At 48.4% G+C, this 26,813-nt stretch overlaps 3 protein-coding genes across 11 annotated transcripts; 1 reads left to right on the top strand and 2 right to left on the bottom strand.

Annotated features, from left to right (window-relative positions):
* Window positions 1-403: 403 nt before the first annotated feature.
* On the bottom strand, window positions 404-8,823 carry ZBTB39 (zinc finger and BTB domain containing 39). Of its 4 annotated transcripts, none has more exons than XM_081587283.1 (2): window positions 8,717-8,823; window positions 404-6,710 (listed from the first exon to the last, which is right to left on the bottom strand). In XM_081587283.1, the coding sequence occupies exon 2, from the start codon at window positions 6,664-6,666 to the stop codon at window positions 4,543-4,545; it is 2,124 nt and encodes a 707-aa protein (XP_081443409.1). In that variant the 5' UTR covers window positions 6,667-6,710; window positions 8,717-8,823; the 3' UTR covers window positions 404-4,542. The 4 variants fall into 4 exon arrangements, with proteins under 4 accessions (XP_081443409.1, XP_081443407.1, XP_081443408.1 ...); XM_081587281.1 differs by lacking the exon at window positions 8,717-8,823 and adding an exon at window positions 7,771-8,403; XM_081587282.1 differs by lacking the exon at window positions 8,717-8,823 and adding an exon at window positions 7,988-8,403.
* On the top strand, window positions 7,903-9,419 carry LOC145544398 (uncharacterized). 5 transcript variants are annotated; one of them, XR_014081397.1, is made up of 3 exons: window positions 7,903-8,681; window positions 8,873-8,968; window positions 9,067-9,419. XR_014081397.1 is itself a non-coding variant. In XM_081587290.1 (2 exons), exon 1 carries the CDS (start codon window positions 8,130-8,132, stop codon window positions 8,667-8,669), a length of 540 nt encoding a protein of 179 aa, XP_081443416.1. In that variant the 5' UTR covers window positions 8,048-8,129; the 3' UTR covers window positions 8,670-8,685; window positions 8,873-9,419. The 5 variants fall into 5 exon arrangements, 2 of the variants coding, with proteins under 2 accessions (XP_081443416.1, XP_081443415.1); XR_014081400.1 differs by having other exon boundaries at window positions 8,048-8,685; XR_014081399.1 differs by having other exon boundaries at window positions 8,048-8,712.
* A 10,528-nt stretch (window positions 9,420-19,947) lies between these two features.
* TAC3 (tachykinin precursor 3) lies at window positions 19,948-26,656 on the bottom strand. Of its 2 annotated transcripts, none has more exons than XM_081594424.1 (7): window positions 26,565-26,656; window positions 25,893-26,011; window positions 23,581-23,689; window positions 23,360-23,389; window positions 22,822-22,875; window positions 22,363-22,437; window positions 19,948-20,207 (listed from the first exon to the last, which is right to left on the bottom strand). In XM_081594424.1, the coding sequence occupies exons 2-6, from the start codon at window positions 26,004-26,006 to the stop codon at window positions 22,364-22,366; spliced, it is 381 nt and encodes a 126-aa protein (XP_081450550.1). In that variant the 5' UTR covers window positions 26,007-26,011; window positions 26,565-26,656; the 3' UTR covers window positions 19,948-20,207; window position 22,363. The 2 variants fall into 2 exon arrangements, with proteins under 2 accessions (XP_081450550.1, XP_081450551.1); XM_081594425.1 differs by having other exon boundaries at window positions 23,581-23,686; window positions 26,565-26,646.
* Between the last annotated feature and the right edge of the window lie 157 nt (window positions 26,657-26,813).

Genomic DNA, 26,813 nt, shown 5'->3' with positions numbered 1-26,813 from the left:
AAATGGCAACCCACTCCAGTATTCTTGCCTGGAGAATCCCAGGGACGGTGGAGCCTGGTGGGCTGCCGTCTATGGGGTCGCACAGAGTCGGACACGACTGAAGCGACTTAGCACTAGCACTCTGGTCCAACCAGACATTAGCAGAGCCCCACTGCTCTCTCTGGGTCAACAGAAGATTCCCCTTAGAGATGGTCCCTCTGAAAAGGTTGGGTCATTGAGTTAATTTTCCACTAAAAACATATCAAGTCAACCCTGGGGAATTCCAGCTACAGGAAAGGAAATGGGCTACCTGAAAGAACTCTGGCATCCGCTGAGCAGAATATTGCTACTGAGAGAGTGATGGCCCAGATACTCTGAACTGTGAGGGATAAGCAGACCACAGTAAATAGGAAAAGAACTACCATTTCAAATTTCCTTTTTTTTATTCTAAATAAAAACCACACTTTGTGCTGAACAATGGAATATAAAAGAATCAGATGTACAACGATTTTAGACATCTACTATTTGAGAAAAGAAGTTTACAAAATATACAAAACTTTACAGCAATAGATAGTAAACACTTAAATATTAGGAGGTCAGTACTTATTAATTTAATGGAAGGAGTTAAATGTCAACAACTCTTCTCAGTTTCATAAGCGATGTAGCTAGTAGAGGTGGGAGGGGAGGGTGGACTGGACAGGGGAAGGGTGTTAAAGAAATGTCCAAAGTAAAAGTTTCATTTTCATTCTGATATTAAGTTTACCATGAGTGAGCACATTGAAACAAACGCTGTGTGCCCTGCTTCCTGATTCATTCAGTGCAGGATTTAGGGAAAAGGACACACGAGGATTCCCAGACGGGCAGATTTCTGCACACAGCCCACTTCCATGCCAACAAAATCATGTCCGTATATGAAGAAGTGTAAATTCACTTCCAAAGTTGAACAGTCTGGGGGTCGGGGGGTGGGGGGTGATAGGGCACAGCAGGTGGCCAGACAAGGAATATTCACCAGCAGCAAAACCTGACTGGGGAGAAGGTCATTAAACTCAGAGGTTTCCTAGAGACAAAAGGGTATTCATAGACCAGAAGAATGTCAAAAAGAATTTTTACCTATTTCTTGACACCACTCCCCCCACCTCCTTTCTTCCCAACTAGCCATGAACTAGAGACTCCATGGAGTCTGAAACTTTAGGACCAAACACCAGGGTACAGCAGAGCTTCCCAGTAGGTCCTGTAGCATCAGTGAGTCATGGATGGGCAGAGGAGTGCTACGATACTGATCCCTTCCTCTGGCCACAAGCAGCTGTTTACAGTGTGCCATTAGAGTAATAGGGGCTTCCCTGGTGGCTCAGATGGTAAAGAATCTGCCTGCGATGCAGGAGACCTGGGTTGGATCCCTGGGTCGGGAAGATCCCCTTGAGATGGGAATGGCTACCCAATCCAGTACCCTTGCCTGGAGAATTTCATGGACAGAGGAGCCTGGCAGGCTACAGTCCATGGGATCGCAAAGAGTCAGAACGACTGAGTGACTAACACAAGAACATTAGGGTATCACCCTTTCCCTTAGGAAAAAAGATGAGAATGGCCTTGTGTTTGCTTTAATGCTCTAGTTGCCACAAAATTCTTAATAGTTTTTAAACAAAGGGCTCTACAAATTATGTAGCCAGTCCTGAGTACTGAACAAGAAAAAGAGGTGGGGGATTAAAAAAGAAAAGACATTCAAGGATCAAACAGAATGAACCTTGGAACGATACAGCAGAACACAGTGCTTAACTGGGCTCCAGGGCAGAGAGGGCAACACAACTCAATGAACAGACAATTGAAAATATTTTAAATTCAGAATAAAATTAATACCTTCCACCAGGTATCCTAGAGTGCCCTTTGCCACAATTTAGTGTTTCAAGTAAAACAGTGAGGAAAAGAGTGGCTGGTGGCAGAGGAAGCAAACATGACTCCAAACAGAGGAAGGGTTGAGGTGCGAATATGGGGGACACGCGGGGGACAGTGTTTGGTCAATGAGCCTCATGAGCTACTGACCCTGCTACATGTCTGACTGCAGCCAACCAAGCCACCCTGGTCAACCACTTGGCCTCAGGAGGATCAGGGGGTGCAGTCTTTTATTTAGTGTTTTAGGGGTAAAGTTTCAAGGATTTGCTTTTTGGTTTACTGACAAAAAAGGGAAAACTTCACAGTTTCACGTTAAGTATACAGACTACCCAGCATCAGTGATAACCCTCTATTAAGGAAAAGGGTTTCTCCAGCATACTGATCCATTCTCAGCTACCCAGCTGGCTTCCAGGGAGTAGCCCCACTCTCAAATCTGGCCATCAAAACTCAGTCCTCACCCACAATCTGGGAGAAACCACTCGGGCTTGAAAAGCTGAGAAGATAGTTGACTGTGGTCTTTTACACACTTTCCTTCTTAAACAACTAGTGGGAAGAAAGGAAGCAGTCAGTCAGGGAGGAAAAGTCTCAGCACTGCCTTCTAACAAGAATGTCCCAAGGGAAATTTAACTCATTGGATTCTGACAGTGCAAGCTGGCCACTTGACAAGTCCCTTCAAGTAATGGTCACCTCACTGGACAGCTATGCACACAAAACTCCAAGGCTTTATCAATTAGGGCTGGGGGGAGATCCGGGAGCAAGTCCAAAAGGGACAGGGCTTTGGTTTACTTGTATGTTACTGTAACTTCCCAACCCCAGGAAGAATGAGAAAATATGCAAACAGGGCCTTCATGTGATCTTATCCCCTCAACCCAGTCCCCAACTTCCCCAACCTACTCAACCACAGGATGGAAAGGGGATAAAAGGTCCAGGGATTTAACAAGCCTCAACTTTCTAGAATTTACATCCATTCCCTAGAGGGCTCCCTGGGTTTATTCTGCAAGAGACTTATCTGGAGAGAAAAGCATTTGCTTGTTTAAAGGCTTGACCTGTTCTCCCCTAGTTCAAGCCCCTGTTCCCCAAATATCTGGCCAGGACTGTCCCCTGGAATATGGCTACTTGCTGGGGAGAAGCTCATTTTCCTGAAGTCTCTTAGCCAACAGGGATGCTGGGTAATATGTATACAAAAACAAAAATAAATAAATATTAAAAATGTCCAAAAAGGCTTTGTGAGTTAATTAAAACTACTTGCTTGTAAAACAGCCCGGGGTGCTGCTGAGTCCCACGAGGGGCAGGGGCAGGGCCAAGGCCAGGGACCCCCAGAGCTCGCCTGAGCAGGTGAGGTAGTATGGGTTTCAGAGGTGCCACCTTGTGAGATGCGAGATCCGAGGGCTCTCTCCCTCAAGCCTTCTTTGGGCAAGATCCCCTCAAAAGGCAACTAAGAACAGAGTCAACCAGCAACCCCGACTGGGCAGATCTATTCCCCAGTCACCTAGAGAGGGCTTGAACAAGCTGTCGGCCAATAGCGCCCTCTGGTGGCCACGCAATGACAGATCAGGATAAATCCAGCAGGTCAAAGGTGAGCTGCCAAAACTCTTGTCCAGTTAGCACAAAGTAAACAACAGGTTACCTGACTGGGACAGACAGAATGTACATCCAGCTACTCATGTCCCTTTAATCCTGAAGGGCTCACAGTCCACCCCTCCACCTCATGGGGTCTTTGCATCTACACTATAGGCCAAACACACTTCTAGGTGGGAGACTGGATGCAAATTAAGGCAAGGCTGCTGCTTCAGAGACATTCCCACCCTTCCACCAGGAAACTCAGGGTCGAGGGAGGCAGCCAGACGATTGATGACTACATCAAAGTGGCACCCTGTCTTTTTTGCCCACAGGGAAGGCCTGACATCCTGGGCCACCACTCCATAAGATCACATTTCTTTGGAATTGAGGGGAAGAGAAATCTCCCTTCCTGTCCATCACAGGCTGCTGCTTTCAGCAGCACTGCAGGACACCTCTTGCGGCTGGCAAGGATTCATCCCAAAGCTTTCAGACCTAAACAGAAAGCTTTGTCCCCGGTTTGGATCTAGCTGATTTTACTCTCCAATCAGCAGATTAGAGCCCTGGAACAAGCAGGCCCCTCATCACTGACAGCTTGCCCCTGCTGAGGGCTGGGACCAGCACCCAAGGGTGAGCTGCCTTGACTTTTCTGAATAACCACATTCCCAAAATCTCTCTCATAGCTGGCTGTCCCGGTTGGAGGTCCGGCAGTAATACCCACAGTGAAAACCTCTCTCCACCTCCTCTGTTCAGTGAGGCTGTTGGTTGGATTCTTAGCAGCATAAAACCTATCAGTAAACTAAAACTCAAGAGGCTGGCGAAGGGAATCTAGCTGACACCAACTGCCTGATGAGATCCCAAAACCAGCCTCCAAAGAATCAAAGACACAGCCCTCCACGGACAAGAACAGGTAAGGAGGTAAACATGACAGGGCCGCTGCTTCTCAGAAACAGTTAGTGTTCATGTGCTATATATTCTTTTGTCTTCTTTAAACACAGGACAGAACAGAATTCCTAGCAAGGCAAAACTGTAACTTCAGCTGGGGCAGGACCAACAGCCATTAGAAAACCAAAGTCCTGGCTGCGCCTGGGAGCTCCCCCTGGCTCTGCTGGGACCCAGTCAGCTGTCCGGGTTCTTTTCCGCTTCTTTGGAATGGATAATGTACATGAAGGTCTGCTCGATGGTGAAGTCAGGTGGGAGGCTGCCTTTGTGCACACCGACATGCTTGCTCATGAGGTTAAGGGTAGAGCTGTAGTGGCCACAGACCGTGCAGCGATACATAAGAGCCCCCGAGTGCGTCTTCAGGTGGCACTTGATGGTCGAGCGGCCTCGGAAGAACTTGTGGCACACCTTACACTGGTAAGGCTTCTCGCCCGTGTGGATCCGCCGATGGTAGTTGAACTCACTTGTGTGGGCAAACCTTTTGCCGCACACCTTGCAGCTATACTTGCTATTCCCAGGTTGGCCCTGCAGTGCCAGTTCCTCACTCAGGAACTCCTCTGCCGGCAGCTTCCGCTTCTGGAGAGCTGCGTTCTGGAGTCCAAAACCAGGCCGTGTGTCAAGGCCACTGTTGCACTTGTGCTGGCTGACATGATAGCGATAGGCAGCCTCTGACTTGAAGCTCTGGCTGCACAAGTGGCAGTGGAAGAGGGCATCTTCCAGGCTTTGATGCACAGCCATGTGCTTCTCCAGGAGATGCCAGTCCACAAAGCTGTTTGCACACACAGAGCAAGAGAAGACAGAGATGCCAAGGTGGGAAAGTGTGTGCCACATGAGGCTGCAGAGGTTGAGGTGGCGCTGGTCACAGACGCTGCAGGCCTGGCCCTTCAGGTTCAGATGGTCAAGGATATGGCCCCGGACCACGTGGAAATCTTTGGCCAATGCCTTCCCACAGGCAGCACACTTCAGCTCCGCAGAGACCGCCCCTGCAAAGAGACCCAGTTTCCCAGGCAAGGGGTCGTTGGGGTGGACGATGATGTTGTTCTCAAATATTCCATCCCGTCGGTGGAGGGTCAGTTGCCACTGGGTAAAGAACTTAGTTTCACACATGTCACAGGAGAAGAGAAAAATACCAATGTGGGAGAGAACATGGGTGACCCGGGAGTTCCGGTCCTGGAAATGGGTCTCACAGACCTTGCAGTTGCCAGTCAGCAGGTCCACATGGTCCCGAGCATGTTGTCGGATCAGCTGAATGTTGGGCTCTAGAACCTTCTTGCATACCTGGCAGGGCATGGCCTTATTCTCTCGGTTTTCACTCTCTCCAAAAGTCAGCTCATCCTCACTGTCGTCACTCAACTCAATCACCTCCTCAGCTGTGCCAATCTCCTCGGTGGGGTCTTCAAACTGCAAGTCATCATCCCCCAGGTCCTCCAGTTGGAGCTCATCCATCTGCCCAAAGCTTGGGTCTTTGGAATGGTCGCTGTTGCTCAGACAGGAGTTGGTCCCAGTGGTAATGTCTACTGCACTGTCAGGGGTGAAGAAGCTGTTCTTACTGAAGTCTCCATTGCTCTGGACTTTGTATGGCTGGCAGGAGCTGGTGCTGGTTTGGATGCCCGTGCTGACAGTGCCCAGGACTGGCTGGGTCACCACGCTGGGGACAGATGTGAACGGAGCAGGGGCATCGTGGTCTTCTGTCTTTGGTGGCAGCGGCTGCAGGCTATGGTTAGTGTCACTGGTAACATTTCTCTCCTCCTCTTTATAGCTTCCTCCAGCATCACTAGGTAACACATAGTTTCTATCAGGACCAAAGTGCTCCCCGCCACCCCGGAGTTCTCCAAGGAGATGGGGGGGTTCTGCTGAGCTACAACTCGGGGTACCAGAGTGGTTCTCGCTGGTGCTGGTCAGGGGCTTGGCCATGGCAGTGCTCTCCAGGTCAGGAAAGGTGGAGTGACAGGCTTGGAGGAGATCTTCCATACCTAGACGCTCTGCTACCTCGTAGATGACCCCGACATTGATCAGGTCAGTGAAGAGTTCCGACGTGTAGACAAAGCTCAGAATCTTCTCGAAGTTGGCAGGGGTGATGAAGTCCACCACATAGGTCCTGGCAGCATCAAGCCCAGTGTTGAGGAAGAGGTTCTGGAAGTAGCCAGCCGCACAGGCCAGCACGGCTTTGTGGGCCGGGAAGGAACGGCTTCCCACAACGATGGTGACATCGCACATGGTCTCCGAGAGCCGGCACTTGTTGAGCTCTTTCAGCAGGTTGTTGGGGTGGTTGGTGCTTTGCAGTTTGATCCTCATGCCCATCTTAGCAGCTCCTGTGAAGTTGTCTCCTTATCAGCACAGTTAATCTGCGGATAGCAAAAGGAAAAGGTGGATGGCCAAACACATCCTTGTAGGTGAAGAGCTCTGCAGGACAAAATGCCACCCGTCTGCATGTTTCCAAGCCCCAGGTGGAGAGCAGGCGTGAATGGACATACACTTGCCCCATTCTGCTGGAGGAGACAATGACAGCAGAAGTGATGGGACAGTCACCTTTCTCCCTGCACATCCCCCAAGACAGAGTGATCATGAAAAAATCCAAAAATGTTGAAAAAAATCTGATAAACTGGTCTCTAAGAGAAGCTGGAGGCCTGACTGTACAGAAGCTAATGCTTTAAAGCCAAGTCCAAAGCAGTCTCTTGATATCTTCTTATATTTGATTACCAGAGCAACTGATTCAAACTTTTCTCATATTAATTTCCTAATTTCTTCCTGAATACAAGCATTCCTATCTCACTGAGTATATTCTCTTCCCTTACTAGGCCAAATGCCATACACATACTTGAACACAATTATCAAGCTCCATTAGCTACTGGGGAAAAGATGAGGATGCTTTATCCTTTCCTTTCCTCTCACTGCTGTGTTCTTTCAGGCCCTAAAATAAATCACTTGCTTATTCTTGAGTCCCCATCTTTCCCTAGCTAAGCTACCTGCCTTCTAGCCCAGGGCCATTCAGATAGTGCTCTATCACATTCTCTGTAGCTTGTGGATGAAGCCAGAGAAGTAAAATAAAGAAGAACACAACTATGGTATTTAGAATTACCTAATAGTCTTCGGGTCTTATTTTCCCCACCCTTTTCAGGAGCTATGCTTATGTTGACCAGAACTGAGAGATTTACCTGATGCCATGGGATAGGGTTTGGGATAAGAAGCTACCCAATTACAGAGGTTAACTCCTAAAGGCTTGCTCAGTACCAATTTTCCCCCCTTTTTGAGTCCTGCAGGCCAGAAAAAAGCCAAACTCGTTGCCCTCTCCTTCAGCCTCACGACTCGCCCTGTGCAACACAGCCCCCTTCCTCCACCTCACCACACTGGACTAACTCCCAACTTTTTCTGGGGCCCAGGAAGCCTCTGAGCTTTGTTGGGTACCAGCGAAGGATCTCCGGGGCCCTGGTGGCCACACATCAACGGTCAGCAGGTCGGGGCACCGGGAAGCCCGAGCGGCAGTGGGAGGGGACGGATTCGGAACTTCTGAGAAGGGACCCCAACAACCGCGCGGCGCCACGGTCTCCCTTCTGGAGGGTCGAATTCGGGAGGAAGGGCGTTGGATTCGGCTGGGGCACTCCATCTGGGGGGCATCGAGCACCTCGGTCCCTCCCCCAAACAGCCGGGAATTCCTCAGGGCGACCTCAGGCGGGAGCGAAGGGGTGGCGGCGGGGCGCGGGGCCGGCCAGGGGTCGAAGGGATCGGCGGCGGGGCCGGCGGGGGTCGGCGCGCGGCGGGGGAGGATGGATCCGGCCGAGGGCAGCGGGCGGGAGGGAGCCCAGCGAGAGCGAGAGAAAGGCCGGGACGAGGGTCGGGCCTCGGCCAGGGCAGCCCTCGGCCTGGCCGCGCTTACCCGGCTCCGCGGGGCCCGAGCACCATCGCCGCCGCCGCCTCACACAAAGGCCCCGGCCCGCCGTGCCCGGCCCGACGAGGAGGCGGCGCCGCCGGCCACGGCCAGACTCTCCATCCGCCGCGCCGCTCGCCGCGCCGGCCCGGGCCGCCCCCACCGCCCGGCCCGCAGCGCCCCCCGCCGTCCCGGAGGAGGCAGCGCCCCCCGCCGCTCGGCCGCAGCGCCCCCAGCCGCCAGGGAGGAGGCAGCGCCCCCCCACGGTGGGGCCGGGAGCGAGGCAGGCGGGCCGAAGCCACTGCGCCAGCCGGGGACCCCCGGCCCCACTTCTGACCCCCGCGAGGCACTGGGGCCGCCGCCATCGGGCCCCCGCGGGCATTTGCCAGGACGTTTCCAGCCCTCACCGCCGCCACCACCCAGGCCTGGCTTTTTTTGAAGCACTGATCCTGTAGGTGCTGGACGACTCCCTCCTCGCCCTGGTACCTGGAGAAGTGAAAAACCCTATCCCAAGGCTAAGCTTAAATCGCCTCCCCTGTTTTACATCTCACAGTCCCAAGAGTTTACTCTCAAAACGTCTGCTGGTGTAGTTTCAGAAACAGTTGTAAGACTGCCACTTTAACTATTTTTCTCCTCCTCTAGGCAGTGAGCTTCCTGAAGGCAGGGGCTGTTGTTCTGCACACGGCTTTTCCGCCCCCACCCCACCCCCAACACACAAGCGTCTGGTTCATAGGAAAGGTACTTAACAAAGCCTGTTTGAATGAAGGAACAAGTACTTGAGGGCTGGGCTCCTGGTGGACCACCCTCTGAAAGTTCATTGTGGACCCTCCTTTCAGCTGCGCGGCCAAATGAAGGATTTCACAGGATCCCACTGCACCTTGGCAGCGCAGGCCTGTTTCGGGCAGCCTGTCCCTCCTGGAGGGGAGCAGAACTTGACACCCCAACATATGCTTCTTTGGCATAAGGATTATTTTTAAGAAGCAGCAGACAGCGGAGAAGCTCTGAAAAATGAGCAGAGGTTACCCTTTTGTAAGAGCCATTTACATTTATAAGGGAAATGTCCATTTGTCTCTGAACCGGGAAGAGAAGGGTAATGTCAAGAAGATAATGTCAAAAAAAGTCTTAGTTCTCCTGGGTATCTCCCATGTATATAGGGAGTATACATATTGTTAAACTTCTGTTTCTTTTCTCCTGTTATGCTGTCTTTTATTTTTTATTCAGCCAAGAACCTCGAAGGGTCGAGGGGGAAATTATTTTTCCTCTGCTACTTCCTCAACTCTTTCTAGAGCTCCATTTCTCTGCTTCTGCCCTTTAGTGCAGCAGTTACCCTCCAAATCTCCCCAGATGTTCCTGCCGAAGATTTGTCATCAAACCAAAACTTTGCCTGAGTTTCACTGAGAGATGTGATCAAAACTTAAGGCATGAGCACCATTGCCAGCTATCACTCTGAAGTTCTCCCCACAGCTTTTACTGTGACGATCACAGGTCATGAAGGTTTTTTGGCTGAATCTTTGTGGTATTCACAGGTCATGACTTCAGGCTCACAGGTTTTTCAGTCGATCATACTTTTGATTCCCTTTTTGGCATTCCAGTCTTAAGGAGATCATTGGCTTGGTGGTTAGCAGCTGAGGACACACATTTAAAGCTTGTAGGAGAATATAGGACACCAGAGGGACTACTATGATGATTACAAACTGGACAATTCCCAATGTCTGGAGTGCAGTCCAGAGCCATGGTCCCCAAGACCCAAAGGAATCAAAATCAAACCAGTCAAAGAAAGACCCCTTTGAGGGGTCTTTAGAAGGATCACCTTTTGAAGTGGCTTATTCAGTAATCTTAGGTAGCTGAGTTCAACCTCCCCAGAAGTGTTAATTTAGGTATGATAGGTGGTGGTGGCCATAGCATAGCCTACTTGTTCAGCTAAAAGAAAATTTAGAACAACTTCGGCTAGAGAGTCTAAGGATTTTTGTTGGACAGATATTGCTCTAGCAGTACATTCAGCAAAATCTTCCAGAGTTGAGGAGAGATTTCTGATCATATAGCCTCATCTGTACTCACTCCTAACCAGAAGTAGAGGGACTTGTAAGCAAATCCTGAATCATGAAAGCCTTCTTGTAGGTCCTTTCTAATTTGATGATGTAAATTCAGGGGAGTTGACGCAATGAGGTGAAGAATTTGCATAGGGCCTTAAAGAACAATCTCTTTTCCTGCATCCCCGTTGATTACAACTGAGATATCAATCTCTGGGGAAGCATTTTGATGAGGGGCCCCTAGGAGGATGTAATAGGGGAGGCCTGGGTGTTGTTCTAGATTCTTTTTGTGTTTTTAGTAAGATTTTGCCGTTTTTGTAGGTACTTATAGCTTCTGGAACCATCATTCTTAGGCATAAAATAGGCAGGCATGCCAAAAGGTGGCGTGCTTCACTCTTTGGAGCTTAAGAATCCTGGTACAATTTTTAGCTAAAATTTTGGGTCTCTTGAAGCTAAACTAATACCTAAAAGGAATTGCCACTGGGTTGGAGATTGTGTGGTGTTTTACAAGTGTATCTCTTTGCATGGAAATTTTATTGATGTTGTCATTCTATGACCAAATTTTCCTAAAATGGGAGTCTCTCTGTTAGGTGATGAGCACTTTAACAGCTTTTAGATGCTCATCAGTTTTTGTGGCTCATTGGCTTCGAAGCTTCCCATTAACAATAGCCTTTATCTACACTAAGAGAGACAAACAAGCATGTGCATCTTAACACACCAGCAGTAACCAAGAAATGTCACTGCAGCTTGGCCAAGAAAAGTCCCTGTGTGTCCCACCAACAATTCCCATGAATCTGGGGACTGGAAAAAAGACTGAACCAGCAGACCCCAAACAATGGGGGCTGCAGACTGATTCCAAACAAATGAGGAACCACAGCTGCTACCAGCAGTTCCCAGCGTGCAATCTGGGAAAGATTTCAAACAAATGTGGAACTGCAGACTAAATGCCAGCAGTTCCCACTGTGGAGTCTGGGGACAAACCAACTGCTGAGTTTTTCCACTCAAGTCAGGGAATTATGGTCTGAACAGAGGGCTAGGGGATTGGATTCTGGCTGGACTCATCTGCTAGCTCAAGCTGAACTGCCCTGGATTGGAACACCAATTACATTAGGAGGCTGACACAGAGTGGAGCTCAGAACTGAGAGGAACTTATTTGTGGCCCTTGGAAACAGCGAGAGACAGAGAACGCAAAAGGGTTTGCAGGAACCATGCCTATTTCTTATTGTCTCCAAAGCCATCAGAGAGGTCTCCTGCAGTCCTACTGTTGACAGTAAATCTCTTTAAAAACTATTCAACTGAGTAAATTTGAAGGTCTAATAAGCTTTATTCAACAATTCAGGACTGGGCAGCGTCCCATTTAGCACATAGAAAAGAGCTCTAAAGAACCTACAAAATAGAAGGCTTTTATAGGCAACAGGGACCAGGAAAAGGAAGTTTCTATCAAAGAGTTGTTAAAAAAAAAAAAGGCACAAAATGGAGTCACTTGTGCTAAGCTCTATGCCAGCAAAACAATCTTAATTGCTGTTTCAGCCTCTCCCAGGAACGTGACTTTTAACTAGTCAATGTGAAATTACCTAGCCAACACAAGTGAGGTAATCACCTCATAGACACTTACCTTCCCCTAAAGGAAGGTGGTCTTGTCTGAAACAGTCCTTTCTTTTATTTGTGACTTCCTTGTCCCATTCTCTTTCTGCCTTTAAAAACTTCTTCTTTTAACAACTCTTTAGAGCACCTTTCTGTTCGCTAGATGGAATGCCGCTTGATTCAAATACGATACAATTAGAAGCTCAGTCATGTTCAACTCTTTGCAACCTCATGGATTGCAGCCTGCCAGGCTCCTCTGTCCATGGAATTCTCCAGGCAAGAATACTGGAGAGGGTAGGCATTCCCTTCTCCAGGGGATCTTCCCGACCAGGGATCCAACCCAGGTCTCCTGCATTACAGATAGATTCTTTACCATCTGAGCCACCAGGGAAGCCCACTTGATTCATAGATCATTGAATAAAGTCAGTTAGATCTCCAAACTTAGTTGAATTTTGCTTTTAAACAGAGTGGATTGTCTCAGGCAATCCACCTTTGTCTCCCTTCCTTTAAGTAACTCCAGGTAATTCCAGATTGCCTGGTTAAAGGTCACATTCCTGGGAGAGGCTAAAATTGCAGTTAGGGTAGGCATCAAGCCTTGGATAACTGACATGGGACTTAGTACAAGTGATTCCATTTGGGGCTGTTTCTTTTATTAACACTACCAGTAGACTCCTAGGCTCTAGCATGACTCTGAGACATTAGGCTGCAAGACTTGAGTCTTGGGCCTGTTCTATCTTTCTGATCAACTGCCTTAACCATCCCTGGAGTGCTGACCCCAGTAAATGTACTTCACATGTTTACAAATCCCCTAAAGTTGTAGATTAAAGTTTATATCATTTACTTGTGATATTGTGATTTATAATAAGAAATATATATATTTGATCTTCACCACTATTTCTAATGGGCTTCTCTGATAGCTCAGTTGGTAAAGAATCTGCCTGCAATGCAGGAGACCCTGGTTCGATTCCTGGGTCGGGAAGAACCCCTGGAGAAGGGATAGGCTACCCACTCCAGTGTTTTTGGGCTTCCCTGGTGGGAATCTGCCTGCAATGCGGGAGACCTGGATTCAATCCTTGGTTTAGGAAGATCCGCTGGAGGAAGGCATGGCAACCCGTTACAGTATTCCTGCTTGGAGAATCCCATGGACAGAGGATCCTGGTGGGCTACAGTCCATGGGGTCACAAAGAGTTGGACATGGCTGAGTGACCAAGCACACCATTTCTAACACAGAGCTTCTAAAACAATTGGAAGTTCCTAAGTGATGAGAGCCATAATGATGTCTCTAGTTATGTTACTGAGTGACTTTGGCACTGCACCTAAAGATGGAGGCTGGTTGCCAGGAGAACCAATTTTGTGATGAAATGGAACTTTCAGTCCCAAGCCTCTGCCCTTCAGGGAGGGAAGAGGAGCTGGAAGTTAAATCAATTATCACTGGTCAATGATTTAATCAATCATACTTATATAATGACACATCCATAAAATCTTGAAAGAACTGGGTTTGGAGTGTTTCTGGATTGGTGAAAATGTAGAGATTCAAAGAGAGGAAGGTGGCATGCTCAGGAGAGCATGGAAGCTCCACACCCTCTTCCCCATACCTTGCCTCATGCATCTCTTCCATCTGGTGTTCCCAAGTTATATTCTTTTGTAATAAACTGGTGATCTGTGAGTAAACAGGTCTCCTGAGTTCTATGAACCATAGTAACAAATCAGTGGAACACAAGGAGAGGGTTGTGGGAGCCTCCAATCTGTAGACAGTTAACAACTTGGGTATGAGATTGACATCTGCAGAGGTCAAGATGGCAGAGAAGTAGGAGGATGTGGAGTTCATCTCTCCCCATAAATGCATCAAGACTACATCTACAAATGGAACATTTCTCACAGAACCCTGGCTGAACACTAACAGAGGACCGTGGATGCCCAAAAGGACAAGAAAAATCCCTACATAATGGAGTAGGATGATGAAAGTGTTAGATGCCCAATCCTGTCCAACTCTTTGTGACCCCATGGACTGTAGCCCACCAGGCTCCTCTGTCCATGGAATTCTCCAGGCAAGAACACTGGAGTGGGTAGCCATTCCCTTCTCCAGGGAATCTCCCCAACCCAGGGATCCAACCCAGGTCTCCTGCATTGCAGGCAGATTCTTTACCATCTGAGCCACCAGGAAGCCCAATAAAAGAAGAAAGGAAAAAGAAGAAAGGAAGGAGGACTGGATCAGTGCCCCTCAAGAGAGGGGCTGAAGAAGTGGAAAGGTTCCTGCATCCAGGGAAGCCCCCTCACCAGCAGGGAGATCAGTTGGGACAGAAGAGGAGCTTTGGGGGCTATTAGAGGAGAGTTCAGTAACTCATCTGTGGCAAGCAGAACAGAGTGAGACCTAAACAAATGGTCCTTGCCACAGCCCTGAACCCCCCAACCTGAGACATGTATCTGCTAACACACATAGGGACTGGGGCTGGAACATGAGGTTTGGAGAGCAAACCCAGGGAGAAGACTGATGTTAGCTGAAAGGAGATAGCCTGAGGGGACAGGAATGAGGAAATGTGCAACCCAGAACACTTGAGGAGGAAACCCTGGCTGCCACAGAAGCAAAGCACCATTGTTGAATGAAGATGGAGCCTCCATTGCAGACTCTCTCCCCACATGCTGGCCCCTGCCTCCCTGGGCACTAAGAAAGGCCCCCACTGGGTCGAGCTCTCTTGTGCCCATGGCCTTCTGCTCCCCTGTGTGCCTGTTACTGTCAGGGCTCCCACAACCTGGGCCACCACACCACCTCCACACCTGCTCCTCACCAGGCAGATTTGTGTGCTCCAGGGCAGCCTTGAGATTAGGCCCTTGTGGGATCTGAACCCCAGCGGCTGTGCAACTAAGAAAAAAAGGCTGAAATCTGTCCTAGCAGCTGCACAAACCCTGAAATGATACCCACGTGGCCAGGTTTGTAAATTCAAGCACCTACAGAACATCTGAATGGGCCACGAGAGCTCCTGAAGCCAAGATGGGCCTAGTATTAGCACCTATAGATTTTGTGGGCACATACAAGGAGGGGTTGGGCCAGGCTAGAGTTTGAACTGCCCCTACAGCACAGAGAGTCCAAATCCATGAATACTGGTATCCTGGGATCTGACTTCAAGAGGATCTATGCTGGTGGTCTGGTGAAAATAATGTCTGAGAGACATAGGGTCAATTGCCAGCATACCCACAGTTAAGGTGGGGCTGAGAGCAGTGCAAACAACAACGTAAACTGAGAGCTCATACAATGGGTAAATGGTGACACCACAAAGCTCATCTACAGGTGAACAACTCCAGAGAAGGAATGGCAATGGTTTAGTCGCTCAGTCGTGTCCGACTCTTGCGACCCCATGGACTGTAGCCTGCCAGGCTCCTCTGCCCATGGGATTCTCCAGGCAAGAATACTGGAATGGGTTGCCATTTCCTTCTCCAGGGGATCTTTCTGACCCAGGGATTAAACCCGTGCATCCTGAAGCTTCTGCATTGCAGGCAGATTCTTTACTGCTAAGCCAAGCTCACAGTCGCCTCAAAACACACCCCTTGACACAGCCCTGCCTATCAGAGGGACAAAACCTGGCTCCACCCATGAGAGGGCAGACATCAATCCCTCCCACCAGGAAGTCTACACAAGCCCCTGGACCAACCTCACCCCCACCAAGGGGGTGGGAGACACAAGCAAAAGGAACTATGATCTTGCAGCCTATGGAAAAGAGACCATGAATACAGAAAGTTAGACAAAATGAGATGACAAAGAAATAAGTTGCAAATGAAGGAACAAGAGAAAAACCCACAAGAACAACTAAATGAAGAAGAGATAGGCAATCTACCTGAAAAAGAATTCAGAGTAATGATAACAAAGATGATGCAACATCTTGGGGTGGGGAAAGCGGAGGCACAGATTGAGAAGATACAAGAAATGTTTAACAAAGAGCTAGAAGATTTAAAGAAAAAACAGAGATGAATAATATAATAACTGAAATGAAAAATACACTAGAAGGAATCAACAACAGAAGAACTGGGGCAGAAGAACGAATTAGTGAGCTGGGAGACAGAGTGGTGGAAATCACTGCCATAAAACAGAATACAGAAAGAAGAATGAAAAGAACAGAAAAGAACAGTCTAGGACAATATTAGCAGACAATAACTCACCAACATTAGCATTATAGGGGTCCCAGAAGGACAAGAGAAAGGGTCTGAGAAAATATTTGAAGATATTATAGCCAAAATTTCCCTACCATGAGAAAGGAAGAACCCACTCAAGTCCAGGAAGTGCAGAGAATCCCATAGAGGATAAACCCAAGGAGGAACATGCCAAGACATATAGTAATAAATTGACAAAAATTAAATAAACAGAAAAATAGTAAAAACAGCAAGGGAAAAGCAACAAATAACATACAAGGGAATCTCCATAAAGTTTTCAGTTAATTTTTCAGCAGAAACTCTGCAGGCCAGAAGGGAGTGACACGATATATTTCAAGTGATAATTGAAGGGAAAAACTTACAAAAAAGGATACTCTACACAACAAGGCTCTCATTCAGACTTGAAGGAGAAATCAAAAGCTTTATAGACAAGCAAAAGCTAAGAGAATTCAGCACCATCAAACCACCATTACAACAAATGTTAAAGGAACTTCTGCAGGTAGAAAAGAGACCAACAACTTAAAGCAACCTTGTACATATGTGGACTGCTAAATCAAACCTCATGGGAACAGCAAATCCCAAAACTACAATAGATACAAACACAAAAAAGAAAAAGTGGACTTCCCTCATGGCCCAGTGGTTAAGAATCCACCTGCCAATGCAGGGGACATGGTTTTGATCCCTGGTCTGGGAAGATTCCACATACTGCAGGGCAGATAAGCCCATGCACCACAACTACCGAGCCCACACTCTAGAGCCCACAAGCCACAGCTACTGAGCCTGAGTACAGCAAATACTGAAGCCCATGCACCCTAGAGCCCATGCTTGGCAACAAAAGACACCACCACAGTGAGAAACTTGTGCGTCACAACTAGAGAGTAGCCCCTGCTCACCTAACTAGAGAAAGCCCTCGTGCAGCAATGAAGACCCAGCACAGCCAAAAATAAATAAATAAAATTGTAAAAAAAAAAGGACAAACATCACATGATATTACTTGTTTGTGGAATCTAGAAAAATGGTACAAATAAACCTATTTATAAAACGGAAATTGAGTCACAATGTAGGAAACAAACTTACGATTACCAAGGGGGAAAAGGGGAGGACAAATTGGGAGACTGGGAGTGACACATAGATATTGCTCTATATAAATAGATAACTAATAAGAACCTACTGTATGGCACAGGGAACTCTATTATACTGTGTAATGACCTATATGGGCTTCCCTGGTGGCTCTGACAGTAAAGAATCTGCCTGCAATGCAGGAGACCTGGGTTTGATCTCTGGGTCGGGAAGATCCTCTGGAGAATGGAACAGCTACCCACTCCAGTCAGTGTTCTTGCCCGGAGAATCCCCTGGACAGAGGAGCCTGGCAGTCTACAGTCTATGGAGTCGCAAAGAGTCAGACACGACTGAGTGACTAACACTGAACTGAATTGAAGGACCTATATGGGAATAGAATATAAAAAAGAGTGGATATATGTATATGTATGACTGATTCACTTTGCTATACTACAGAAACTAACCCAGCATTGTAACCCAACTATATTCCAATTTAAAATTAATTTTAAAATAAATAAATAAAATTTTAATTAATAAATAAAAATTAAAAGATTGGCATCTGATGTTGTTCCATAGGACTGAGTCTTCAATCTGTGAAATCTGATACTATTTCCAGGTAGACGGTGTTGGAGCATTGTTTGTTGGTGTGCGAGATCTCCCCCTCCACATGCATTGAATTGGGTCTAGAACCTTTAATACAAAAGTCTTTGAAGTAAATCACCATGTAATCACAATAACACAGATGTATAAAACTCAATGGAGAAAAGCCAGGAATTAGGCCAAGGTCTTGTTGATTCAAGGTCCTCTTGGGCATCAACCTCCTTCCAATAGAAAGAAGAAGGCCAGGATTCCTTCACACATTCTCCAAGCACAAAACCAGGAATCAGATTTAAAGCTGGTCTTCATTTTTCCTGGAATCCCCAGTACTGCAGTTTTCATCAGTCCCACCAGAGAGCAACCTTTCTGTATTTATGCTCCTACTTGGTAAAGCACTTGTGTCAGGCAAAGCACAGGCCTGATTCTCAAGTCTGAGCAGAAGCTTTCATGACCCAAATAAACCCCCCAGACTCTGCAAAACTTATCCCACTTTTAAACAGTCTAGGTAGATAATTTTGAAATGCTAACATGATAACTCATTGAGAAAAGTCTTCAAGATTTGGGGTGAGGGTATTCTTTGAAACGTGAAAGTGTTAGTCGCTCAGTCATGTCTGATTCTTTGCAACCCCATGGACTGTAGCCCTCCAGGCTCTTCTGTCAATGGAATTCTCCAGGTAGGAATACTGGAGTGGGTTGCCATTCTCTTCTCCAGGGGAATCTTCCTAACCCCGGGGATCGAACTCAGGCCTCCTTCATTGCAGGTAGATTCTCTGACTTCTAGTAGTAAACCAGACACCAGGGATCCTCAGGCAAGTGCCCCCACCATGGAGCTGTGGGCCCCAAATTGCCCCAGTCAGGTTCTGGGAAGAGAGAATGTTCACTGAGGTGAAGGACCTGCAGGAAGAAGTCTGGCTCCGTGGCCCTGTCTTTTGTCAGACTTGGAAAAGCTGAGCATCTAGTTGAGATCTCCCACACCAACCAGCAATGCTCTAACACTATCTACCTGGAGGTAATATCAGATTTCACAGGATGAAGGCTCAGTCCTACAAAATGCTTCCCATCCCTACACCTCCAGATGCCAATCTTTTAATTTTTATTTATTTTTAACAATTTTATTTATTTTTAAATGCTTTGTGCTGCCCTTTGTACGAGGGTGGTTCAGGATTATGGCCAAGGCCCTTGCAACAAGCTAAGGCAGGGAGCCTGAGGACTTCTCAGGCTGTTCTCTTCCATTAGGGTACAGAACCCCCATTTGGCACCAGTGGACTGTGATGGGTGGTACATCAGATTAATAAAAGACACCCACACATACCTCCTTTAAGTGCCTTATATACACTGCAGACTACTAGACCACCATTACAGAGGCTGGTAACAGTTGCATTACAGAAGAGTCAGAAATAAACATTTTCCCTTTATAATAACTAAAACAACTAGTTAAAGCTCAAGAGATCTTGCTCTCCTCCTTCTTGGCTCCTACAGTAACTTTCCTGTCTATGTTCCAACCTAGCAAAATCAAGTACTGTTTGCTGACCCAAAGCCCTGCTAGCCTGTAAATTCTGTTTGTGGGTCACCATCTTATCCCACTACCTGTCGTAGGACCCAAGCCCAATATCTGGAGATAGAAAAATAGTAGTGCTACAGATGCATCCTTCTTTGGGGCTGGGTCTTTGCACAACCATCATCCCCATCTCCCTTCTCTACAGAGTAAGAGTCAGGGGTTAATGTCTCCCAGGCCCATCCTGGAAATACAGAATATCTGGTTTTTCTTTTTTTTTAATATATATCTGTTTACTTGGCTGCATCAGGTCTCAGTTGCAAAGTGCGGGATCTTTTTTGCATCATGTAGGATATTTCCTTGTGGTGCACGGACTCTCTTGTGTCACTTGGGCTCAGTAGTTACTGCACGTTGGCTTTGTTGTTCCTCAGCACGCAGGATCTTAGTTCCCCCACCAGGAATCGAACCTGGGTTCCCTGCATTTCAAAGTGGATTCTTAACCACTGAACCACCCAGGAAATCTTTGTTTTTTTCTTTGTCTAAAGCTGGTCTGTGAAAGTCTTTGAGTGCTAGAGACCATCTTCCAAATTCATTTCTTCTTTCAATCACTAAATAAATCTTCCCATACTAACTGTATGAAGCAATGAGTAAGACACTGTTGGGAAAATTGATATGTTTACAAAATAAAGAAACTTCCATTTATATATGATATAAGTGTGTGTATCATATGCGTGTGTGTATATAATACAGTCAGAAGAGTCAAAAAAGAGAAAAACCCATCCACCAACCAAATACATCCCTGTAGCTCATAATATGTAAAAATCCTTTATTGTTGAGGAATAGAGACATCATATTTGTAGGACGCTATAGAATTCCAGGGCAATCTGTAGTCAATGGTTACAGGGACTGGGGATGCTCACAAGGCAGTTTCTGCAGCAGGTGGGACAGAGAGAAGAAGGGGTCAAAGCACAAGAGTGTTACGGGGAGGGGAGGAGGAAGGGAAATAGAAGCATGTGCATCTAGGGGTGGGTGTCTTCACGATGTAGCCCAGGAGTCCAGGATTGGAGTGCTGAGGACCAAAAAAAAGATCAGATCACATCTCTGTCCTTAAAACTCCCACCAGCCACCCACCGGGGAGGTGAGGGAGAAAGGAAGGAGCCTCTGTAAGGGAGCAGTAGAGAGAATGGAAGCCTTAGCCCTCAGCTCTCCTTGTAGCCTTTGAACTAGAGGATTGAAAAACTCTCCTAGCTACAGTTGCTTGCGTCTTCCCAGCTGCCATGTGCATCGCACGACCCATTCATAAACACCGTGTGTGTGGTCTGAGGGGCCCACACAGAAAGACATAGTGGCAAAGTTCATATCATCCTGGCATCCTTATGAGCCGGGCATATACACAGCCCTGTCCAATGCACCTTGGAGCTAATGCTCCCACTGGCCTCACCCAGTCCCTCCTCCTCTTTCCAGAAACCTCCCAGAGGAAGGACAGGTCCAGGGATCACTTCCTTTTTCAGCAGTTTCACATGAATGAAATCAGATGGCACAATGATCTGTGTTGATCCATCTCATCTAATCTTTACATGCCAGCCCCCAGGGTCCTTGAGTCTATTCTCCCCAGTACCTAACAGGTTCAGAATGCACCATCCATGGTATGATTATGAGGGCTGCAATTATGAGCCCAGTCCCTCCGAAAAAGCCTAGATTCACCAGAAAGCATTAAAAGTAGGTTTCTATAATGCACTTGTTTCTGCCATTTGTATAAAATACTATGGCAAAATTGCACTGTAATTATCTTTACGGCCGGTGCATAACGTTGGGGAGAGTATGTCATCCAGATATAGCTGCCCATATAATTATCTGGCCGTTGGCAAGACTGAAATAACAATCTAATGAGAGCAAAATGATACAGTAAGTACCATGTAATCAGCGAGTTACGGTTATTACAGCTTTTTGTGCCCCCTCACCCAACACTGAATGGGGGGCACAGTCATGACTCTGGGCCTGGGAGTCATGCACAGGCCGTTTCATTAAGAGCCAGCTCCTGGTCTTTGGGTCTCCCTTGAGACCAATGAAAGGGGGTAACAGGGCCGCAGGGAGAGGGGCAGGAGTCTCTAGGAAGACAGAGGCTTCCTGACCCCTCTCTTTGCCTCCCCCAATACCTTTCTTGGGAAGCCGGTGCAAAGAAAGCCATCAGTGAGCTGCTATTGCTGTGTGTGGGAAGCTGGTGTCGAGGCAGATGGTTCCGCATTTTGACAAGACACTTGCCCTGGGGGGACTCACGTTCGCATACCAAGTGGAAGAACTGTCAGCCCACTCAGGCCTAGGGTCCAGCCCAGACAGCTTCAGACAGACAGACCAGAGCCCACCGAGGCAACACTTGGACCTTCCCTACATCTCCCAGACTGCGACAGTCACAATGAAGCCAAGGCACAATGCTGTGTGCCAGGCACTGTTCTGAACACTTGACTAGACTCAAAGCAACAGCCCTATGAGATAATATTATCATCCCCACTTTTCAGATGATGAAACAGAGGCACAGAAGGATTATGTAACCTGGCCAAGGGACGCAGCTAGTGAGTGACAGATCCAGGATTCAAACTCAGACCATGCTCTTACTCATTACTCTACACAGAGTGATTATGATACAGTTTCCAGCCGCTCTCCATTAGATTTCAGAGTTTTTCTTGGATTTCTAGAAAAAAATGCAAGAATCATCCTTGCAAAGAACTCTATAGTGGACCCAGTAACGCAAGATTCAGGATGATCTGGATGGTTTCAGCCTCCATAGGAAGCAAAATGCATCACGTGCGAATAAATGTGGTACCTATAATTATCCAATAATGATCTCTCCATCTTTTGCACAAATCACAAGAGAATAGAGTCCAAACAACAGAAGCTGCCCATTCAAGAAACCCCAGGGGAAAACCTCCCCTTGCCATTTACCCCCACTCACTGCTGCTCAATTGTAAGCTGGGATCAATGAGGCTGGAAAGAGATGAGAAAGAGGGGTATGTGTGTGTGTGTGTGTTTGTGTGTTTTTCTGTGTGCACATGTGTGTGTGTGTGTGGTCATAGACAAACACACACTTCTAAGTGTCGGGATGTATTTAGGGCGTTAATTATGAGCATTAATGCCCATAGCATCAGAGGAAATGATCCTCTGGCAACGCCCCTCCTACCCTACCACATACCCACAATCCCCTCTCCTCGCCCTGAGTAAGTCCTTACCTTATTCCACACTGGGGGGATACTTGAAGGTGCCGAAGCTGGGGATGTTTTCTTGGTTTATATCAACAGGAATGTCTGGGGGGATGTAAAGGATGTAGTTAGGAGGGATTTTTCTGACTATGACCTTCACCCTAACCCAAAAGCAAAGGGCTGGCTATGCAGGACAACTTTGAAAGACAGAGTAAGGAAGAAGAGGGACTCTCTGTTTGGGAAATGGGGGAAGGGGCAAGCAAGCCTCTCTGACCCTTTCCCAACTGCAGCAGGACCTTCTTTGAAAGGTCTCCCTGCTTTGCTCCCGGGGAGGGCTGGACTGCGGGTCCAAGCTGATTGAGTAGAAGGGGTGGAGGAGCCCTCACTGTAGCTGGGAAAAGTCCTGTCTTTTCCCCTGCTGACAAACATGAAGCAGTTGACTCCTGCTACACCTTTGCCAGCACCCTAGCCCTTCCACCATGCCCCTACCTGGCTGGAGGTTCCTCTTGCCCATGAGACCCACAAAGAAGTCATGCATGTCACCTGCAGAAAAAGGGTCAACCTTCACGATGAGGGGTTGATACATTTCCCCAGACAGGTGTCAAGACTTCTGAGGTTGGGTTCTGGTCTCTGTTTCTGTATCTCACCACAGCTTGCCTCCCCACAGTTAGCAAGCTGTCCCCTTAGCCCACCCTCTCTGTCTACCTCCCTCTCCCCCATCTTTCAAGAACTCTCTAAAATTCTCCCACCCAGCAGGTGCCTGATTTAGAATCTTCACAGCCACCAAGAGATCCTCTTGACTTGCACTACCACGCCCGTGGAGGAAGACCTCACCAGGCCCCTCACACCTGCTTCCTCTGGTGCCCAGGGGCCTCTCACACTCTGCAGAGGCTGACTGAGCAGTTGCAACTGGGATGCTGTTTGCACCAGTGGAACTGGGGCCAGCCAAAATAGTCACTGGGCCCTGTACTCGTGGAGCTCTCGGCTAGTGGTCCGCAGAGGTAGGGAGAGAGAGGAGCCTACTCACGTTTCTGGGGAAGTGGCGACTCCTTAGGACCTGTGAAGCAAGAACAAGCATGTAACTGGGGAATGGGATCTGCAACGAGACGATTGGAGGGGGTTCAGATCACAACCCTCAATCATTCACGAAGCCATCTCCAGTCTCCTTCCCTCCTGAAGGGTCTCCCAGGCCTATTTAATCTTCAGAATCCTGCCCCCCAAACCCCTTTCCCTGGGGCTGTATCCTACCTACGCTGGCCTTGCTCAGCATCTTGAGCAATCCATCCAGGGAGACCACGCGGCTATCATAGAGTCTCCGGAACAATGATGGGGGCAGCTGGTAGAGATTTGAGTCCTTCTGGGGGAGAGAGACAAAGAGGGCCAAGGAGGAGGCTCACCCCCAGTCCTCTCACTCTTTTCCCACAAGAAATGGCCTCTTCCTGAGCTCATCACAACTGAACCTGACATCCTGTTTCTTTCCAGATTTCCTCTGGTTCACACTGGAAGAGAAGTGGACTCTCAAATTGTGGTCTGTGGACTAGAAGTATCACCACGGGGAGTTTGTTAAAAATATCTAATCTTGGTCCTATACCAGACCAACTGAGACAGAATCTGAGCCTTAACCAGGCTCCCAGGTGATTCATAGACACAGCAAGATTTGGGAAGCACATGTAGAGGGAACATATTGGGTATCCCTGTAGGCTGACCAACTGTCCCAGTTTGCCCAGGTATGTGGGGCTTTCAGTGCTCAAGCTGGGACAGTCCTGGGAAAACCAGTTGGTCATGCTATCTCCCAAGCTCAAAGTGGATGGACCCCTGGGGCCCCCTCGAAGCTCCTGCCACCTCTCAATGAAAAGGGCCTTTGGTTCTTTTTACCCCAGCACATCCAGAACCGGTCTGACCAAGGATATGGTTGCCCCACTAATCGAGTGAGCCAGGAATTTCCTAGAAAAGTTCGTCAGACAGAGCTAGTATCCTCTGGTCTGTGCTCCATGATTGAGCCACAGACAGGACTTGGTCCTGGGGACAGGTAGGGATAGGCAACCGGGGCCACCAGCCATCTTGGAATCGCCCCGCTCTCCACTGAGTCCATGGGTGTTTCTCTCCCTGTGTTTCCCACTGCCTCTCCCTCTCTTTTCTTTTCCATTGGTTTCCACCTGTGATTTTCTGTCTCTGTCACCGCCCCCCCACCCCAGATTCAGAATTTCAGAAGGCAGCATGCTCAGAATGAAGCCTCTTCTCCACAACTGAACCCCATTGTAGCCCTGCTGCCGAGCACGGGTTCTTAATCATCTTGGTGGTTTCACACATGCCAACCTGGCTGCCCAGGCACACATACATCCTACCCCCATCTTGTCCCAATTTCTCTCATCCTCATGGACCTGTAGGGAGAAGGGGCAGGAGGGCAACCTCTCTTTTACTGGACAAGAGGGGCAAGGTCACAAAGCACATTTGTCTCAGAGTAACAGACCCAGATATTCCGTCTCCAGCTGGAACTTTGGCTCCAAATACAGTGTCCAGCCTTTGTCTGGCACTTGCTCTGTGTTTTTTGAACTGGTTCTGGTCTTTTGGAGCTGGTGCAGTGGCTACCACCTGCAAGGTTGCCAGCCCGTCATGCCTTAGGACACTCCACCAGCTGGACAAAAGCTGATGATGTCTCTCTTTGCCCAGCTCACAGCTTCCCACGCAACCACTTCCCCAAATTGTTCAAATACTCTGCACACCTCCTGTAATGAGATGCTAAACAGATCCAAGCTGGAGAGGCAGTTAGACTTCACACGCTGAATTTGTAATAAGTTCCACCTGTAATCATCTTAAAAGCACTTGTGCCAATATAATTGCTATCTTTTCAAAACCTTGAAAAGATTTCCTCGTTGTTCTCCCTCAGTACCCCTATTCTGACAACTCCTATTCTTTTTCTTAGAGGAACTTCAGAAATTGGGGCCCAACTTGTTTTGTGATTTTTTGTTTCCTATCCTGACTAAGCAGAGGCTAGAGGGGGACATGGGACAGGAGGAAAGAAAGGGTTGGGATCTTAGGAGCACCTGAGGTTACTGGGGGTAGAAGAGCAGGGGATAAGGGAATTTATGTGAATTTTTAAAACAACGTAATACATAAAACTGACAGGTAACGAAGAATACAAACGACTGTTTGGGAGAGAAATTCTGACTGTTTCATATCATCCAGGGAGTGGGGAAGACCTGCTCCCTGCAAAGGGACAGAACCAGAGCTGGACTCAGGGAACCTGAGACCAACTTATCCAGCGCCATCCACTCACCAGGTCACCAGACAATCAAACAAACAATGTATCTGTGGGGCACCTTTTACGTACAAGGTGTCAAAGACATGCAGAGGGACAGAAACACTGACAGACCTACTGGGAGAACATGAGGCCCCCAGAGAGGCAGGGCAGTCCAGCCTTCTGGTGGATAATCCAGGTAACTCCCCACCCACCCATCCCACCTTCCTCCCTACAGAGGTGGGACAGGCAGGCAGAGTGTGGCCCCCATGATGATGTCTGGTATTCTGCCAGGGTGGGCAAACCAGAGGGGGAGCCTTACCTTGCTGTGACCCCCACCGGGCACCACCTGCTCCTTTGACTCCTCACAGACCGCACCAAAACTCCGAGCTGAACTGAGGGCAAGGATGACTGCAAACAGCAAGGTGCTCCGCATGATGCCTAGGAGGACAGAGAGACAGGACAGGGGAGGCGGGGAGGAGGAGGACACAACACAGGTGCAAATGCAGGAGGCATTCACCACCAGCACCCTGCTTCCCCAGCCCCCAACTCTCCCACCCCAGGCTTGGTCAGGGAGAGTCTCTGAGCTGGAGGGGCTCAGTCTCCCTGCCTCTGTCACATGTTCCCCCAGTCTGTGCACCTGGCAATGAGCAATGGCGCAATAATGCCGGGGGCTCCAGCTCCCAGGGAAGATAATAGACTGACAGGACCTGCACGGATCTATTTCGTTCGTCAGCTGGAGGAGAGATCCTGAATGCTATTTTCCAGCCCTAGATACCCTAAGACTTAGGCCAAAACTTTCTAAATATTGGAAGAATCAGTCTGTACCCACAGGCTCCAGGCATCACTACATCAACCCCTATCGCCTCTTTCTGCTCACCTGCCCAGTAGCCCACTCCCTGATCAAAGGCTGCCACATTTATTCCCTCCTGATTCTGCCCCTGTCCTCTGGTGCCGGCTCCTATCCATCCAACATTCTCTGGCTTGTACCTACCTGTGGAGCTGCTTAGAGCCTGGGACAGATGGTCTAGCAGGATCAGGGAGCTGGCTGGAAGCACTGCCCGCTCCCCACACACGCTGCTGGTGCTGCTGCTGTGAAGAGAGAAACAGTGAGTGGAAGGGCTGGGGAATGTGGCAGGAACTCCGGCCCAGCTCCCTGATAAAGGCTCTGGGAGGGTCTGGGGGAGCTGGGGGAGGGGCTGAGAATCACCAATCCCAGGGTGGCTGGCGGGGCGGGAGGCTG

Source organism: Giraffa tippelskirchi, chromosome 4 (assembly GCF_054371585.1).
Source record: "Giraffa tippelskirchi isolate mGirTip1 chromosome 4, T2T-mGirTip1v1.2.pri, whole genome shotgun sequence".
In the NCBI taxonomy this organism is placed as follows: Eukaryota; Metazoa; Chordata; class Mammalia; order Artiodactyla; family Giraffidae; genus Giraffa; species Giraffa tippelskirchi.
This window is presented reverse-complemented; position numbering and strand designations above follow the sequence as displayed.